Raw genomic sequence first — 16,840 nt, 5'->3', positions numbered from 1 at the left:
TCATCTATAGCTGATATAACCACATGGGCTCAGGATTATTTTGGGAAACCTTTGTCAAGCTACAATATAGAGTTACATCCACAAATACCAGTTAAAACTTTACTGTGCAAAAAAAGAAGCCTTGTGTTAACTGTGTCCAGAAGCACCACTGACTTCTCTGGGCTCAGAGGCATCTGGGATGGACCATCACACAGTGGAAATGTGTAATGTGGTCAGACGAATCAGTATTCCAATCTTTTTTGGAAGAAATGGATGCTGTGTGTTCCGGAAGATGAAAAAGACCATCCAGACTGGTACTAGTGCAACCCTGTAGAATCTACTTGGTTAAGTTTTCTTTTCCTGTAGGAGTAAGTTTCCTTTGGCAGATATGCCGTTTATTTTCAAAGTTTTTATTTCATTATGACAACATTTTATTTACATTGGGTAATGCTCAGAAGATGTTTTGAACACTTTGCTCAAAGGTAAAATGTGTTTAGGAGTGATAATTATTAAAAAAAGAATGTTCATATGTTGGCCAATCAATGAAGAAGGGAGAGGTCACGCAAGGGGAGAATGAAAAAAACAAACAAAGGGGAATCGTTCTCTGGGAACTGGGACTGAACAGAGGAAAGACGTGTTTCCAGAGCTAAATAGTTAATGTTTCCCTGGGCACTCTAAGTTGCTTACAAGTAGTCAGAACGACAACTTAAGTGTATAGAGTGTACTTTTGACCGGTGATTTACCGTTGAGGACGTTTCTAAATGTTATGGTTTTGTAGCTAAGTCATATAGCCAAGTCAATAAGGTTAGCAGCTCGCTAGCTGGGACTGCGCTGTTTTTGAGAGAGCCTGCGTTAAACGGGATCCATCGAGGGAAGACTGTGCCTTTGGGGAACTGTCAGCGGTGCTGTGAGGAGTGGAGTGGAGACACAAATCGGCAGTACAGCTCGTGAGTTCTACCGTGGTGGCACAATGACCTTCAATGGACCGGAGTTTCCACAGTCTGAGTGAGGTAAAGCTTTCTGTTTGGTGCGCGAGTAGCGTGAAGAGGCCATTTTAAAGTTTCTAAGGCCACTACGTTCACAAGCAACTATCAGGCCTGCACCGGAGACATTGGTAGTCATCATTTAAGTTTACAATTGCCGGCTTAGGTTTATATTTGGGCCCATAGGTTTAAGGTATACCATTTTTCTTTTCATGTGTGCAGTTGTGTGTGTGAAAACATTTGAAAGGGGTAACTGTTACTGTAACTGTTTCATTGTTGGGCTAACCCCACTTGTTATCTGTAACATTTGTGAGGGGATATTTAAAGAGGTACCATATAAATTTGGTTGTTATAACATCATCTGTTAGAGATGAATGTTTTGTGGTACGCTGTAAAACCCGATAAGGTCACTGAGCTCAAAAATTGTATTGAAACCGATTACGTAAAAAATTTTGAGGTAAGTAACTTAAATTTTTTAAGGTAAGATTTCTTAAAAATTACAATTAAGTGTAACTATAGTGTAATTTTTAAGAAATCTTACCTTAAAAAATTTAAGTTACTTACCTCAAAATTTTTTACGTAATCGGTTTCAATAAAATTTTTGAGCTCAGTGGCCTTATCGGGTTTTACAGTGTAACATTTTAAAGGGTTACTGTACATTTTTTTTGTTGAGCTATTATCACCCACCTGGGGGGTATTTCTTAACTGTGAAGGACTTTAACATTATACTAAATTTTACATTTTCATTTCTTAATTCTATTTTGCATCTTTTTCTTATAACTTTTCGTTCATTTAATACAAACCCTTAAATACTACTGGAGTGTGTTTGGTTATTATTAGTTTAGTGGGTTTCAGTGTATCCCTATAGGTTGGCTTATAAATATAGCATATTAATGAAGTGTATGAATGCAATATAAAGCATTAAGTAAACATCAGACAGATAAGAGGCACAAATACATTTTGAGACAGTTTGCCTTTAATTCACTTATGCATTGCATCACAGTTCAGTAGTACATTCCATTAGTATGTTTATAGTGTGAGTGGTTCGGAGAACCCAGGGCGCCATTTGCAGCATCACTTATCTGAGCTGAGGCGCTACACTAGGAACAAGTCCAAAAGCCAGGGTCTGTCATGGTATGAGGTTGTGTCAGTGCCCTTGGCAAAGGTAACTTACACTTCTGTGATGGAGCATTAATGCAGGAAAGTACATTGAGATTTTGGCATATGCTGCCTTCAAGACGACAGCTTTTCCAGGGAGATTTCAACAAGACAACGCAAAACCACATTCTGCACACGTTACAAAGGCATGGCTGTGGAAGAGGAGGGTGCCTATCCCCTCTGTCCCCAGTAGAGAATGTGTGGAGAATTTTGAAATGAAAACTCTGACAATGATGACCCTGTACTGTTGCACACCTTAAGACCTGTTTGCAGGAAGAATGGGACAAAATAACACCTGAAACACTTCATCACTTGGTGTCTTCAGTCCCTAAACATCTTTTAATTGCTGTGGGAAGGAATGGCAACATTACAAAGTGGTAAATGTTTTACTGTCTCAACTTTTGAAACGTTTTCCAAGAATCAAAATTGAAATGCATTTATTTTGAAATAAACAACAACAATAAACTTGATGAGAGACACCAGCTTGAGAGAATTGAGGAATGTGTAAAGGACATTAGACACTGGATGCTTATTAATTTCCTTCTGCTTAACTCTGACAAGACTGAAGTACTTGTACTAGGACCACATACAGCTAGAAGTAAGTTTTCTGATTACACAGTAACTCTGGATGGCCTTTCTGTTTCTTCACGTGCAGCAGTAAAAGACCTCGGAGTGATTACTGACCCCAGTCTTTCATTCGAAACTCACATTGATAACATTACCTGGATAGCTTTCTTTCATCTCAGAAATATTGCTAAGATAAGAAATTTAATGTCACTACGTGACGCGGAAAAACTAGATCATGCTTTCGTTACCTCCAGGTTGGATTATTGTAATGCCTTACTGTCTGGATGTTCCAATAAGTGCATAAACAAGCTCCCAATCCCAAGCTCCCAATCCCAAAATGTTAGTTCAAAATGCAGCAGCAAGAGTTCTTACTAGAACTAGAAAATATGACCACATCACCCCTGTCTTATCCACACTGCATTGGCTCCCAATCAAATTTTGTATTGATTATAAAATACTACTGTTGACCTTGAAAGCACTAAATGGTCTCGCACCACAGTACCTGAGTGAACTTCTGCTCCTCTATGACCCATCATGCCTACTTACAGGTAGATCAAAAGGTGCAGGCTATCTGCTGGTACTTCGTATAGTGAAGGCTACATCAGGGGGCAGAGCCTTTTCTTACAAAGCCCCACAGTTTTGGAACAGCCTTCAAAGTAGTGTCTGGGAATCAGACACAGTCTCAGTGTTTAAGTCTAGGCGGCACGGTGGTGTAGTGGCTAGCACGGTCGCCTCACAGCAAGAAGGTTCCGTGTTCGACTTTCTGTGTGGAGTTTGCCTGTTCTCCCCGTGTCTGCATGGGTTTCCTCCGAGTGCTCCGTTTTCCCCCACAATCCAAAGACATGCAGTTAGGTTGACGTGGGGTGGCCTTGGGCTGAGGTGCCCTTGAGCAAGGTACAGTACCTGACCCCTGACTGCTCCCCGGGCGCTCTGGTGTGGCTGCCCACTGCTCTGTGTGTGTGTGGTGTGTTCACTGCTTCAGATGGGTTAAATGCAGAGGATGAATTTCACTGTGCTTGAAGTGTGCATGTGACGAATAAAACATATCTGTTTAGTCAAGCCTTTTGTTGATGGTGTTTATGAGGTAAAGGTGTAGATCTGGAGGGTCCTCAGACATAGAGTGTTTTGGTAAACTGGGATGTATGGATGCTGTCAGTCCCCACTCGCTTGCTCACTCGAGTTTGTTGACGGTGTAGTGGCTGGCTGCTTTATGTCCCGGGGCTCCCTCATGCCTGTGTTACCTTCTGGCTCTCCCCTTTTAGTTATGCTGTCATAGTTAGTTGCCGGAGTCCCTGCTTGTACTTAGTGCAATATGTATATTGTTCCTACTTATTCAGGTGACATTGGGCATACCTAACAACCTGTGTTTTCTCTCTCTTCTCTCCCCCCTCCCCCCAAATCTGTCCCTCTGAGTTACATGTCGGTCCTGGGATCGAGATGCTGACCTCTTCTGCTCCTTGGACCTGCCTGATCCAACCTGGTGCCCTGTGTCTGGTTGGAGTCTCATCGCATCGCTCCTGTGGAGGGCGGCCCCATGTGGACAATTGGGGGTCACATTTGGAGGACACTCTGGACTCTTGCAGTGGTGCTTTTGTGGCTGGGGACTGCAGTTGACTTGCTGACTTTAGGACTGCAGTTGACTTGCTGACTTTGGGACTACGGTTATCGTGAACGGTTTTGCGCTCGGGTTTCCATCGGTGGGGGGTTTATAGCATCAATAAAGCTGACTTTGTTAGGACTGTTAATGTTATAGTCATGTTGTCTGTTGTTGCCCGGATGGGGATGGGTTCCCTTTTGAGTCTGGTTCCTCTCGAGGTTTCTTCCTCGTGTCGTCTGAGGGAGTTTTTCCTTGCCACCATCGCCACAGGTGTGCTCGTTGGGCATAGATTAGGGATAAAATTATCTCATGTTTTAAGTCGTTCAAATTCTGTAAAGCTGCTTTGCGACAATGTTTATTGTTAAAAGCGCTATACAAATAAACTTGACTTGACTTGAACAATAAAATACATGAGTTAACACATCAAATAATGTGCTGCTGTGTTGGTTTGAACACAATACAGGCCAAAGATTATTTACAAATCATTGGTTTTGGTTTTATTTTCAATTTCAACTTCAAGATACTGTCCCAACCTCTTCTGATTTGAAGTTGTAATAATAATAATAATAATAATGTACTGAATTATTTGTCAAAAATAAATACTGCCTCATTTTTGACCAAAACAGTTAAGATTTAACAGTTATTCCATGAAATTGAGTCATACATGAGCTGATAGCCGACAAGGCACGTAGCACCGAGTTGGCTATAAGCCATGCACGACAAGATTGAGTGGAATAACTGTTTTATTCTATCCACATTCACTGGATTTTGAGAAGCAGAGCATTTTTATTTTTTGCAAATTGGATAAATAAAAACTTGGTACAAAACATCCGACAAAATAATTTCCACTTAGAATGTAAACAAACCAGCGAAATGGCAGTAGCAATTTGTGAAAAATGCTATAATTATTATTGAAAAATAAAAAGAGATACATTCTTACCATCAAACACATTTATTCCATATTTTGCTGCTTTTTCTTTTTGCATTTTTTGGGGTTTTGTTTTTGAGTAGAGTTTTTATTTCATCCTCGGTTGATTCAGCAACATGCTCTGTCAGTTTCTTCTTCTTCAGCGTTTTTTTTTTTTTTGGCGGTTGGCAAAACCAACTTAAAGGTGCATTACTGCCATTGACTGGGCTGGAGCATAAAACAGGAGATATGGGGGGGGAACTCTTTTTTTTTTTAGCTATTTCTGTTTCTTTTAAATACTTGATAACAAAGTGATGTATCTGACTTGATGCACTCCGCCATTTTGTTTTTATCTACTCACAGTATAGATGACTTGCAACCACATGATCAAAATGTGCTACGTCATGATCGTCTGCCATGATGGTGGATATACAAAGCAACTAGGATGGCAGCTGCTGAAAGCGTGTCTGTAAACAATGCTGAATTTTCTCAGTATTACCACGATTTGAATGGTCGAGAAAATATTTGAGACAAAGAGAAGATAGATATGTGTGGTTTTGACCCATATTCTTTAAAAAAGTCAGACTTTTTGGAAGATAAGATGCTTCTACCCACCATTGAGTACCCAGATATTGCATTCTATCTGGTTTGGCTGCCGAAGAATCAAGTCCGACCTTGGACAAAACATAGCTCATTTTCTGACTGGGTGCCCAGTCTGGATTGTTTCTATCATAATTTTGCTGGCGCTCCTAGAAGCGAAATGGTAATAGACATGTTAAAATTATAACAACAACCGAGCAAACCACGACAAGAGAACACTCATTTTATAGCAAAATTCTAGCAACATGAAATAAAATTCTTCCATGATATTATTGAGAAAGCTTTTGAATCTCACCGGAGATAAAATGATTACTGCAAACATGAGCCGTTTTGGTTTTAGCCTCTGTTCAATCAGCCCTGCCGATGTTGTTCAGCCGTGCTCGTCTCCTCTCCGTACTAAGCCTCAGAGTTTCCTCGCCCTCTTTCCGAATCACAGATGGAATTCTAAAAAATCGGAACGTGCCACGGTCACGAGTACTGTTTTCACCGCAACCATATACAGCACAAAGATATGGCATAGCTAAAAGAATGCTTAAAGCAGTGGAAAAACAAAGAGAGTTGCGCACGCGTGACTATGTTTTGTATGGAATGTCGCTTGACCCCACATTTGTATATCCACCAATATGGCCGACATCCGGGTTTCTATTTTGCTTTGATGTCACTTGCAAGTCAAGGATATGAGCTGATAGCCTAGTAGTAGAGTGGCTAATCAGAGCGCACAATTACTCATATCCAGTGAATGTGAATAGAATAATATATGATAGCTGCCCTATCCAGTGAGTGTGCATTTGCAGCCTTCTATCGAATGAAACGAATGAGTACAGCAGATTTCCCACAATAGCAATATCATGGTCTCATCAGGTCTCATCTGCATTTAATGTGTTGATTTTATTCATAATACTTTCACACAGCTACATGGAAAGGAAATTGGGCTGCAGTGAAAACATGTGAGGAGCTTTCCCAATTATTTATTTCAAACACTCAAATAAGAAAAGCATGTTGTAGAAATACACACATCGACACGTTGAACCAGAAGTGCACACATCTGCCTGCAGTGATCCATTTAGTCTTAAATTTGATCAGTAACACAGGAGATAATCAGACTCACATTTTACAAATTACAAATCACAATCCACCTCTTACACTAACAGTCATTTACACAAACACTCCAACAACATCTGATACGATACATGAAATATGTCCAACACCTGAAACTGAAGTGTAAAGAAATAATTAAGATAAAATGAAAGAATTTATCACTGTTGCATCAAATGGTGCACGTCACACAGTTTTATGTAAGTCATATTATTTCATGTTTAATCAGTGGATCAGATATCTATGTGTATCATTTTACACTGAAAAAAGTCACTCTACAAACAGTTGTGTCGCTCAGTTTTACAAGATCAGACAACCTGTTTTGATGTTCAGAAGAAACACTGACTCTTAACATCTCTACTTGTCGGAATGTGTCAGTAGTTTATTTGACACTTTGATAATCTTTTTTTTTTTTTTTACTTTCTTCTTTGGCATTTTTTAGACCCATTCTAAAATGAATTTGTGACTTCAGTCCAAAAGTTACATCAAAATTTACAAGAAGAAAGTTCCTCATATTCAGAATTGGGTTATGCAGCAGCTTCTGAGTGTGTGTAGTTCAAGCCTGCAAGGTTGTGGGATTTGCTGTCAAATGTAATACAATGTAACACAAACACATTAGACATTTACAAATGAAAAATAATAATAATAAAAAAGGCTAAAACGATGATACATGAATGAGAAGATAGCAAACATCTATTCGGAGTCATATTCCCCGTATTTTGGTTGAAGTGAACAAAATGGCTTCCACCCTTATTTTTTGGCAGCTTATTAAATAGCACTTGATCCTGCACATGCTATTATTTTGCATTTTATCTTTTTATATTGTACATAGATTTCTAGTGGTGCCAAAACTTAGCAAAGACACCAATTTGAGGTCATGAAATCATAATGTGTGAGCAGGAATGTATCATGGTCTTACTTTTAATGTGCTATTTTGATTCACTCATTCTCCCTTAAAAAAAATAAAAAAGTGCCCATGGTTTGAAGGATACGCTGACCACACACTCATCTGATCCATTTACAGCTCACTTGAAGTAAAATCATAATTTTATGCATAAAAAATTCACTGCTTATGCTAAGCATTCTGTGTCCTCTGATCAGTCTTTCTTTTTGCACTTTATCGAGACAAAACAATTCATAAATGAGTTTTGTAAGAATTATGTATTTACAGACGTGAACAAATTTGTTGGTACCCTTACAGCTCGTTGAAACAATGCTTTATTCCTCCTGAAAAGTAATTAAATTAAAAGTAATTTTCTCATGTAGACTTGCATGCCTTTGGTATGTCATAAAGGGGAAAGAAGTGTGAAAATAAATGATTTATTGATTATTTTACAAAGATATTCTAAAATAGCCTGGACAGATTTGTTGGTACCCCTGCAAAAGATTATAACAAGTGTTGCCAGGCAAAACAAACCTCACCCAGCAGCACTTTTATACCTATATGTTGATAATGGTAATATTTCTCAATCATCAGCTATCAGGTTATAGTCCTATAGTCCTATGAAAATCGATGACCTTGAGTTTGATATTTTGAAGTCATTCAAGGTCAAAGGTCATGGCAGCAACTGAAAGCCCATATGGGACTTATATGTTGATAATGGTAAACATCTGGCTATCATGAACCATTTTAAAGTTATAGCCTTTTGAAAACCCATGACCTTCATTTGGACCTTTCAGGGTCACTCAAGGTCAAAGATCATGGTGCCAAATGAAAGCCCATCTGGCACTTCCTATAAGTTGATAATGGTAAATATCTGTCTACCATCAACCGTTTTCAAGTTACAGGCCTCTGAAAATCCGTGACTTTGAGTTTCACCTTTCAAGGTCACTCAAGGTCAAAGATTATGGTGCCAAATGAAAGGCCATATGAGAGTTCCTATATGCTCATAATAATAAACATTTGGTTATCGGCAACCGTTTTTGAGTTATAATGGAAAATGTTATTTTGACCAAAAGGTTGACCTTTCCAGTGACCTTGACCTTCACCTTGACCTGATTACCTCCAAAATTTAATCAGGTAATCTACCGACCATTGCCCACCTACCCTGAAAATTTGAAGCCAATCGTTGCAACTGTCTAGACGCTAGATTGTTAACACAAACAAACAAACCGCACTGATTACAATACCTCACCCCGCTTACTCTGTCATGGGCAAGGTAAATATTTGAATTATAGTGATATTTCAAACCTTAATTAGTTTAATCATCTTAATCACAGGTATCTTCCATCTTGTACTCAGTCGTTAAAGCAGATACGCGGAGGCTTTATTTTAAAATAAATTTCTGAGTGGATAGTATCTCCATCCTTGCCTTTTGTATGCTGCATAAATGGGAATAAAAAAAAAAAAAAAAAAAAAAAAATATATATATATATATTTAAAGATATTTTTTGGGCTTTTTTCACCTTTATTGGATAGGCCAGTGTAGAGACAGGAAATGAGCAGGGGAGGGAGAGACGGGGAGGGATCGGGAAATGACCTCGGGTCGGAATCGAACCCGGGTCCCCGGATTTATGGCGTGGCGCCTTATCCACCTGAGCCACGACGCCCCCCCCCCAAAAAAAAAAAAATTATATATAATATATTTTTTTTTTTGAGAGTTAAAATCGACGGCAAAGTTGGAATTCGAGCTGCCCCACCGAGCCAGCCAGCCCTGAGTGCGTGACATCACAGTGGTAACCGGTTTTAAGGCCGAGGCCTTTTACAGCTATAGACCAAAGTCACATAAATAAAAATTTATGGTGAAATTAAGAAATACCATTTCCGACTTGCTCAACTAAGACTGATTTGACTTCACTGATTGTGGGTTGACTCTCATTAGAACAGGATAGGTGTTATAACTTATGCAACATACATGTACATGCATGCATTTTCACTGATAAAACGTAAAAGGCTCATTAAATAATCAGATAAACTGAGACAATCACATTCTGAAGCAAATTAAATAACCTTATACTGGTAACTTAAACACAATACAAGTTACATGTATTAATCTAAATGCAGGTAAACAACGTGTTGTTGTTTTTTATCCAAATGAGAGTCGGAGCTTACCTGTCTGTGTTCTTGCTTCTTGAAGGCCGATTGTTTTTGAAACAATCTGACTTTCAGTTGTTTGTTCAGGTCTCCATTCATTCACTTCTTCCATGTAAGGGCGAGATGGCAGCAATATCCAGTTTAGAAATCAGATGGCTGCTCCACTCATTCACTTTTCTTCATACTGTGTATTCCGCCATTACTGCTTGGCTCAGGCAATTACTAAAACCCGGGACGGAACGGGATGTCACCGGTTTTAGCAACAACTGCAGGGAGGTCACTGCCCGAGCGATATGTCCCATCCCGTCCCGGGTTTTAGCAACAACCCTCAGCTCACTCCGGGAGGACTGGTGCAACTAAACTCACTTTCCTTTAAAAATAAATAAATAAATAAATAAATACTTTCCTTTTCTTGTAGTTTTATTTCATTGTTGATACTGCACCCTCTTTCAATACGGGCTTATAGCCAACGCTCCTCAATAGATCAGAGGTCTCGTATGAGTCTTCAGTAAAATGTGCAGAGCAGAGGAGAGACCACTTTGTAGGCGCCCAATGTGCCCGTGAACTTCTCACAAAACACGTCCAAATCTTTGCAGATTGAACGTTCTTGGACCATGAATGCAACGTAAATCCACCTTCTATCGTGTTGCTGCACCTGCCAGCAACAGATCTACGTGGCATGGCGATAAATTAGGTCAAAACGGAAGCTTGAAGTTGCAGTCAGCTCTGTTTTTTAGTATAGTGAAAATGGCAATGAGACCGATAGACTTCCTGCTGTGACGTTACGGACGTCAAGGTCATTCACTCAGACAGCTACATATATAAATTACTTTAATCGGAAAAATTACTATATTAGATTTATTGGTTTTGCTTAAAACTATTCCTGTGCCATTCTTGAGGTCTCTAGGCATTTATAAACGAAAGTGAGGCCATGGATCTACGTATATGCTTCAAGTCTATTTGAATGGAGAAAAGTCGTGACTCTGCCATTTGGTATCATCATGTGCACCACACTGAACATGGACCAGAGAAATCAACGGAAGGAGTTGTTTAAGGAGATCAGAAAGAAAATTAAAGACAAGCATGTTAAAGGCGAAGGCTATAAGACCATCTCCATGCAGCCTGATGTTCCTGTGACTACAGTTGCAAATATTATTAAGAAGTTTAAGTTCCATGGGACTGTAGCCAACCTTCCTGGACATGGCCGTAAGAGGAAAATTGACCACAGATTGAACAGAAGGATAGTGCCAATGGTAGACAAAGAGCCAAGGACAACTTCCAAAGAGATAAAAGTTGAACTCCAAGGTCAAGGTACATCACTGTCTGATTGCACCATCCATCACTTTTTGAGTGACAGTGGGCTCAATGGAAGAAGACCCAGTAGGACTCCATTGTTGAAAGAAAACCTGAAAAAAAGCCAGACTGGAATTTACTCAAATGCATATTGAAAAGCCACACTGCTCCTGGGAGCATGTCCTTTGCACAGATGAGACAAAACTCAGGCTTACTGGCAAGTCATATCAGCTCTATGTACCAGGAGAAAAATGAAGCTTTCAAAGAAAAGAATACTATACCTACTGTGAAACACGGAGGAGGCTTGGTTATGATTTGGGTCTGCTTTGCTGAGACTAGCACCGGGTGCCTTGAATCTGCGCAGGGCACAATGAAATCTCAAGACTATCAAGGCATTCTGGAGCAAAACGTACTACCCAGTGTCAGAAAGGTCTGTCTCAGTCTCAGGTCCTCCAGCAGGATAAAGGCCCAAAACACACAGCTAAAAGCACCCAAGAATGGCAAACAACAAAACATTGGATGATTCTGAAGTGGGATTCTATGAGCCCTGATCTGAATCCTATCGAACATCTCTGGAAAGAGCGGAAACATGCAGTGTGGAGAAGGCACCCTTCAAACTTGAGACAGCTGGAGCAATTTGCTCAGGAAGAGTGGGCCAGACTACTGATTGGCAGATGTAGAAGTCTCATTGAGGGTTACAGAGATTGCTTGTTAGCAGTGACTGCTGCTAAAGGTTGTCCAACTAAATATTAAGTTAAGGGTACCATCATTTTTGTCCATGTCATTTTTGTTTTATGTAAAATGTTCAGTTGAATCAAAAATCAAAAGCAAAGTCTGATTTGTGTTAAATATGGAATAAACAATTATGGATGCCATTAATTTTTGTCAGTTTCAAGTTATTTCAGAGATAGTTGTGGGTTCTTTATTTTTTCATGGAAAGGTACCAACAAATTTATCCATGTCTGTAACATTGGCAGGGTGGCACGGTGGTGTAGTGGTTAGCACTGTCGCCTCACAGCAAGAGGGTCCTGGGTTTGAGCCCAGCGGCCGGCGAGGGTCTTTCTGTGTGGAGTTTGCATGCTCTCCCCGTGTCTGTGTGGGTTTCCTCTGGGTGCTCCGTTTTCCCCCACAGTCCAATACATGCAAGTTAGGCTAATTGGTGGCTCTAAATTGACCATAGGTGTGAATGTGAGTGTGAATAGTTGTTTGTCTCTGTGTCAGCCCTGCGATAACCTGGCGACTTGTCCAGGGTGTACCCCGCCTCTCACCCATAGTCAGCTGGGATAGGCTCCAGCTTGCCTGCGATCCTGTAGAACAGGATAAGCGGCTACAGATAATGGATGGATGTAAAATTGGCCTCAGATGAAGTACCATCTATGCAGAACTAAGCTCATGGAGCGGAGTCAGAGCTGATTTACCTCCTCCTACCTGGGTGGAGTTATACTAAAAGTCCAGGAGATGAAGACAACTTCATGCGTTTCAGGCTGGATAAGTGTAAGTGTGTTGTTTTGTGCTAGGGGTTAGGGTTTGTCTCGTAGGAGGAGTTGGATCAGGTCCAGCTCCACCCTCTAGAATTTTGGTTCTACAGGTGAAGAGACATGATAATAAAATAAACATTTGGATGAAAGAAATGAGGGCATGTGTGCAGGGTGGAGCTGGAATGGCCAAAGAAAAAAAATCCAGGAAGTATGAAAAAAAACAGGAAAAAAAAATCCAAAGGTCTCTGTGAAAAATTATAATAAAAGATTTGACCATTTAAATGCATCTTATTTACATTTTAAGAGTGAAATCTGACAAGGGTAAGTGCCAGTCTTAAATGTCACAACAAAAATTGACCAGATGTGACCATTGAGTGTTCATGTCCCAGACATGTGTGCACATCAGCAGTAAACAGACCAGTATATGAGGTTGAAAAAGATGTAGGATCCTGGAAAGATCATACGCGAGTACATGTCAATGACATGTGTGTTCTGGATTATGCTGAAGTTGCGCAGGCCCTTCTTCTTGGTGGCCGAGGAGGCATTGCTGACCGACAGATGCACCACCATGTGCTCATGTTTCTCAACCTCCTGAGGCATCATAGGAGTATCAGTGTAGCCGGCCAGGCTGTTGGTGTCCACCTCGCTGCATGTCCCATCCAGCATCATGGTCCTGGAGTGGGACAAGCCACATGTGCAGGACAACGACTGAAACAAGGAGGACACGGTGAAATCAGTAGTCAGACAGTAAGTTATACATGTACCCCAAACAGGAGAAACATTCACTGGTGGTGTTATTCAGTTATACGGTGAGGAGATAAAGGTGTGTGTTATTATCCTGCTGTGTGTTGTTACGGTACCTGTGCTCGGACTCGCTCTCGGAGTTTGCGCTCTCTCCTGTCCTGTACAGTGGAAAGATAGTTGACTGCTGCGTACTCAAGGACAGAGAGAAAAACAAACACAAAGCTGACCCACAGATAAATGTCCACAGCTTTGATGTAGGACACTCGGGGCATGGAGGCATTCACGCCAGTAATGATAGTGGACATCGTAAGCACCGTGGTGATACCTGTGTGGGATAAATGTTCAGTTTCACTGTAGCTATTGAATAATCCATAGCAGTTATTAAAGAATGCATTTTTTAGTCAATAAAGGAGTAATAATTTATTGTAGGTACTAAATAATATCATCATCATCATCATCATCATCATCATCACGATGAGAGGATTTCTCAAACTCTCCTGACTGTTGCTCTCCATTCATCGCTATCTTCCATCAAGGCTGGTAAATCTAGGGGGTGTAAGGGGTTATGGAGAGGTAGGAGAGGTCTCCTGTGGCGTCCTAGAGTGTTCCTCACGTAACCCCAGCATCAATGTGATGTGCAAAATACAGCCTCTCCATTGATGAATGACCATTCGTGCATGGTGAAGAGACACACCCTTCACGAGGTAATCCTGCTAACGCTGCCTGATGGTGGCGGAACTAAACAAGACGCATCTAGAGGATTAAACCTCAATCAGAAATCCTGCTATTTTCATGGGGTAGCAGTAGTTCCTTGTGGCAAGCTATCAGATTGGATATATTTCCAACAATGGGTAGGCACACTTGCTCCAGTTAGCGGAGAACCATGAACATTCATATAAGTGGTGACCATGTGATGCTCATTTCATTTCATTTCATTTCATTTCATTTCATTTCATTTCATTTCATTATCTCTAGCTGCTTTATCCTGTTCTACAGGGTCGCAGGCAAGCTGGAGCCTATCCCAGCTGACTATGGGCGAAAGGCGGGGTATTGAGGTATTTCACCTGATGTCACAGGGTCACGTGACGCCCCGGTGTCCGCCATTTTGAACGTCAAGCTACATACTAACGCTGCAGACAGAGAGGGAGAACCGGCTTGAAAAAAAACGTGTTACAGACACCTAGAATAGATTAATTTGTCAGTAAGCACTCTATAAATAACCATGGTGTTTGCTTGTTGTGCTGTGGGCTGCCACAACAGACAGGGACAGCGTGCAGGACGCTCCTTTTACCGGTTTCTAGTGATGGGAATTTTGGCTCTTTTTCGGGAGCCGGCTCTTTTGGCTCTTCTTACTATAAGGAGCCGGCTCTTTCGGCTCCCAAACGGCTCCCAAACGGCTCCTGAGATTTTATTTTTGATTTAATTGCTGCAATTAACTAGTTAATTAATTACATTATTTATATTTTATCAATAGAATGTTTTCCATTTTATTTTTTAGTTTTTGTAGCCATTGTAAAGCTTTGTAAAGTATAGCAGTGTGACAATGTTCTAGCTATAGAAATAAAACTTACCAATTAATAAATTATTTTCTCACAAACATAATGCAAAACTGTGTTATATTACCAATATAAAATACACAGCTGATTTTCCCCTCCTCAGGTGCCTCACAGACTCCTCTCCCCTGCGCTCCACAGCTTTAAGCATTACACCAATTTTCGTATTTTCGCAGCTGTGAATGACATCAACCCCCCCAACCAAAAAAAGTAGGCGTACACCATGCTACTTTTTTTCCTTTGAATGGTAATAGACAACACAAAGACGCAATCGGACAGCAACTTTTTTTGTGAAAGTCTCTCTCTCTCTGAGGCACCTAAGGACAAAAAAATAATTCGGCTCCCCAACTCGGCTCCCACCGAAGAGCCGGCTCCCGTTGTTCACTTCAAAGAGCCGGCTCTTTGAACCGGATCGTTCGCAACCGACACATCACTACCGGTTTATTACTGACCCAGACAAGAGGGATTACAGCTGTGAAAAGACAGGATTGGGAGCCAACAGAGTACTCCAGACTTTGCAGTGATCATTTCATTTCAGGTTAGTTTATCAGTTAACGCAATTTTGATAAAATATATAGCAAAAAGTAAATGGGTCAGTGTTTGTTAACCCATCTGAGCAGTGAAACAAGGCAGTGTTAATTTGTCTAGGGTTGCATGTAGCAGACATCAGACATAAAACGCAATAACAGAGGCTAGAAAGAAACGGGACACAGAAATAAACAGGGAAATTAAGTAAAAAGAAAGAAAGAAAAAAAAAGAGCGCGGATCTCCAAACACATGAGAAGCCTATCTTACGCACATATCACGCAGACTCCACACACGCATCGCATCTGAAGTCATAACTCATCAGGGGAAATCGTGTCCGCATTGGCATGTTCAAAAAACAACCTCGTGTCAACAATGATACCACACGCAAGAAAAAAAAAAAAACAGTCAGGCTACTCAACAAGCAACCTGGCAGCAGCAGTCGTTGTCATGTAAACACAACACTTCGGATATGCAAATGCTTCCCGTTACACACGATTGCTATGTCAATAAACATCATTTTGCCAATATTTTAGAGACCCCCCAACATTTCCCAAATCATGTTTTCAAAGGATCTCATGTCTGTTTCAGGGGATCTCGGATCCCCCGAGTAACAAGACAGTGTTGTGAACATAGCCTACCTTGTACCGTTTCAAACTGCTGGGGTCATCCTTCATCAAACTCTTGACTTCTGTCGACAACCTTGGCTCCATACCAAGGCTGGGTACAGTGTTTGTGATAAAAGACAGATCCAATTTAACACGAATCACAGCTTACTTTCTTGTTAAAATGTGCAAAGGTCTCCACCATCTCATACCGCCTTGCACTGAAGGACTTAAGCGTGCCGTCCAAAATGGCTGCATCACGTGACTTGGTCACGTGGGTGAAATACCTCAATACCCTGGACAAGTCGCCAGGTCAATGTGATGCTCATTAACTAATGAATTTTTTTTTTAAATGTTCTAAATAGTATACCTTACAAGAAATAACTATGGAATAATTTATAGTAGTGACTATATACCATACTTTAGAATAAACTAGAAGGGCACTCAGTGGTGTGCATACCTCCGCTAAGCCACATATTTGGATTTGCATTAAAATCTAATCAACTCAACCTAGGATAATACTGAAGTTGTGCACAAAATTTAATCAAAATCCGTTCTTTGCTTTTTGACTTACGTTGGGAAAAGCCAAAAAATTCCTGGATCCACATAGATGTCTGGATTTGCATCAAAATCTAATCAATTCTTCCTTGGCCCATCGGTCACCTTTCCTCAAAATTTCATCAAAATCAGTTCACTACTTTTTGAATTACATTGGAAACAGA

General features: G+C 40.5%; 1 protein-coding gene across 1 annotated transcript in view; it reads right to left on the bottom strand.

The window, feature by feature from the left end:
* Window positions 1–13,093: 13,093 nt before the first annotated feature.
* Window positions 13,094–16,840, bottom strand: part of gabrr2a (gamma-aminobutyric acid type A receptor subunit rho2a) — a 50,666-nt gene continuing 46,919 nt past the window's right edge. The window contains exons 8-9 of the mRNA XM_060932931.1: window positions 13,552–13,760; window positions 13,094–13,399 (exon numbers count right to left, since the gene is read on the bottom strand). Coding sequence (XP_060788914.1) covers window positions 13,094–13,399; window positions 13,552–13,760 — 515 coding nt within the window. The remainder of the gene's footprint in view (window positions 13,400–13,551; window positions 13,761–16,840) is intronic.

Source organism: Neoarius graeffei, chromosome 11 (genome assembly GCF_027579695.1).
Source record: "Neoarius graeffei isolate fNeoGra1 chromosome 11, fNeoGra1.pri, whole genome shotgun sequence".
In the NCBI taxonomy this organism is placed as follows: domain Eukaryota; kingdom Metazoa; phylum Chordata; class Actinopteri; order Siluriformes; family Ariidae; genus Neoarius; species Neoarius graeffei.
This window is presented reverse-complemented; position numbering and strand designations above follow the sequence as displayed.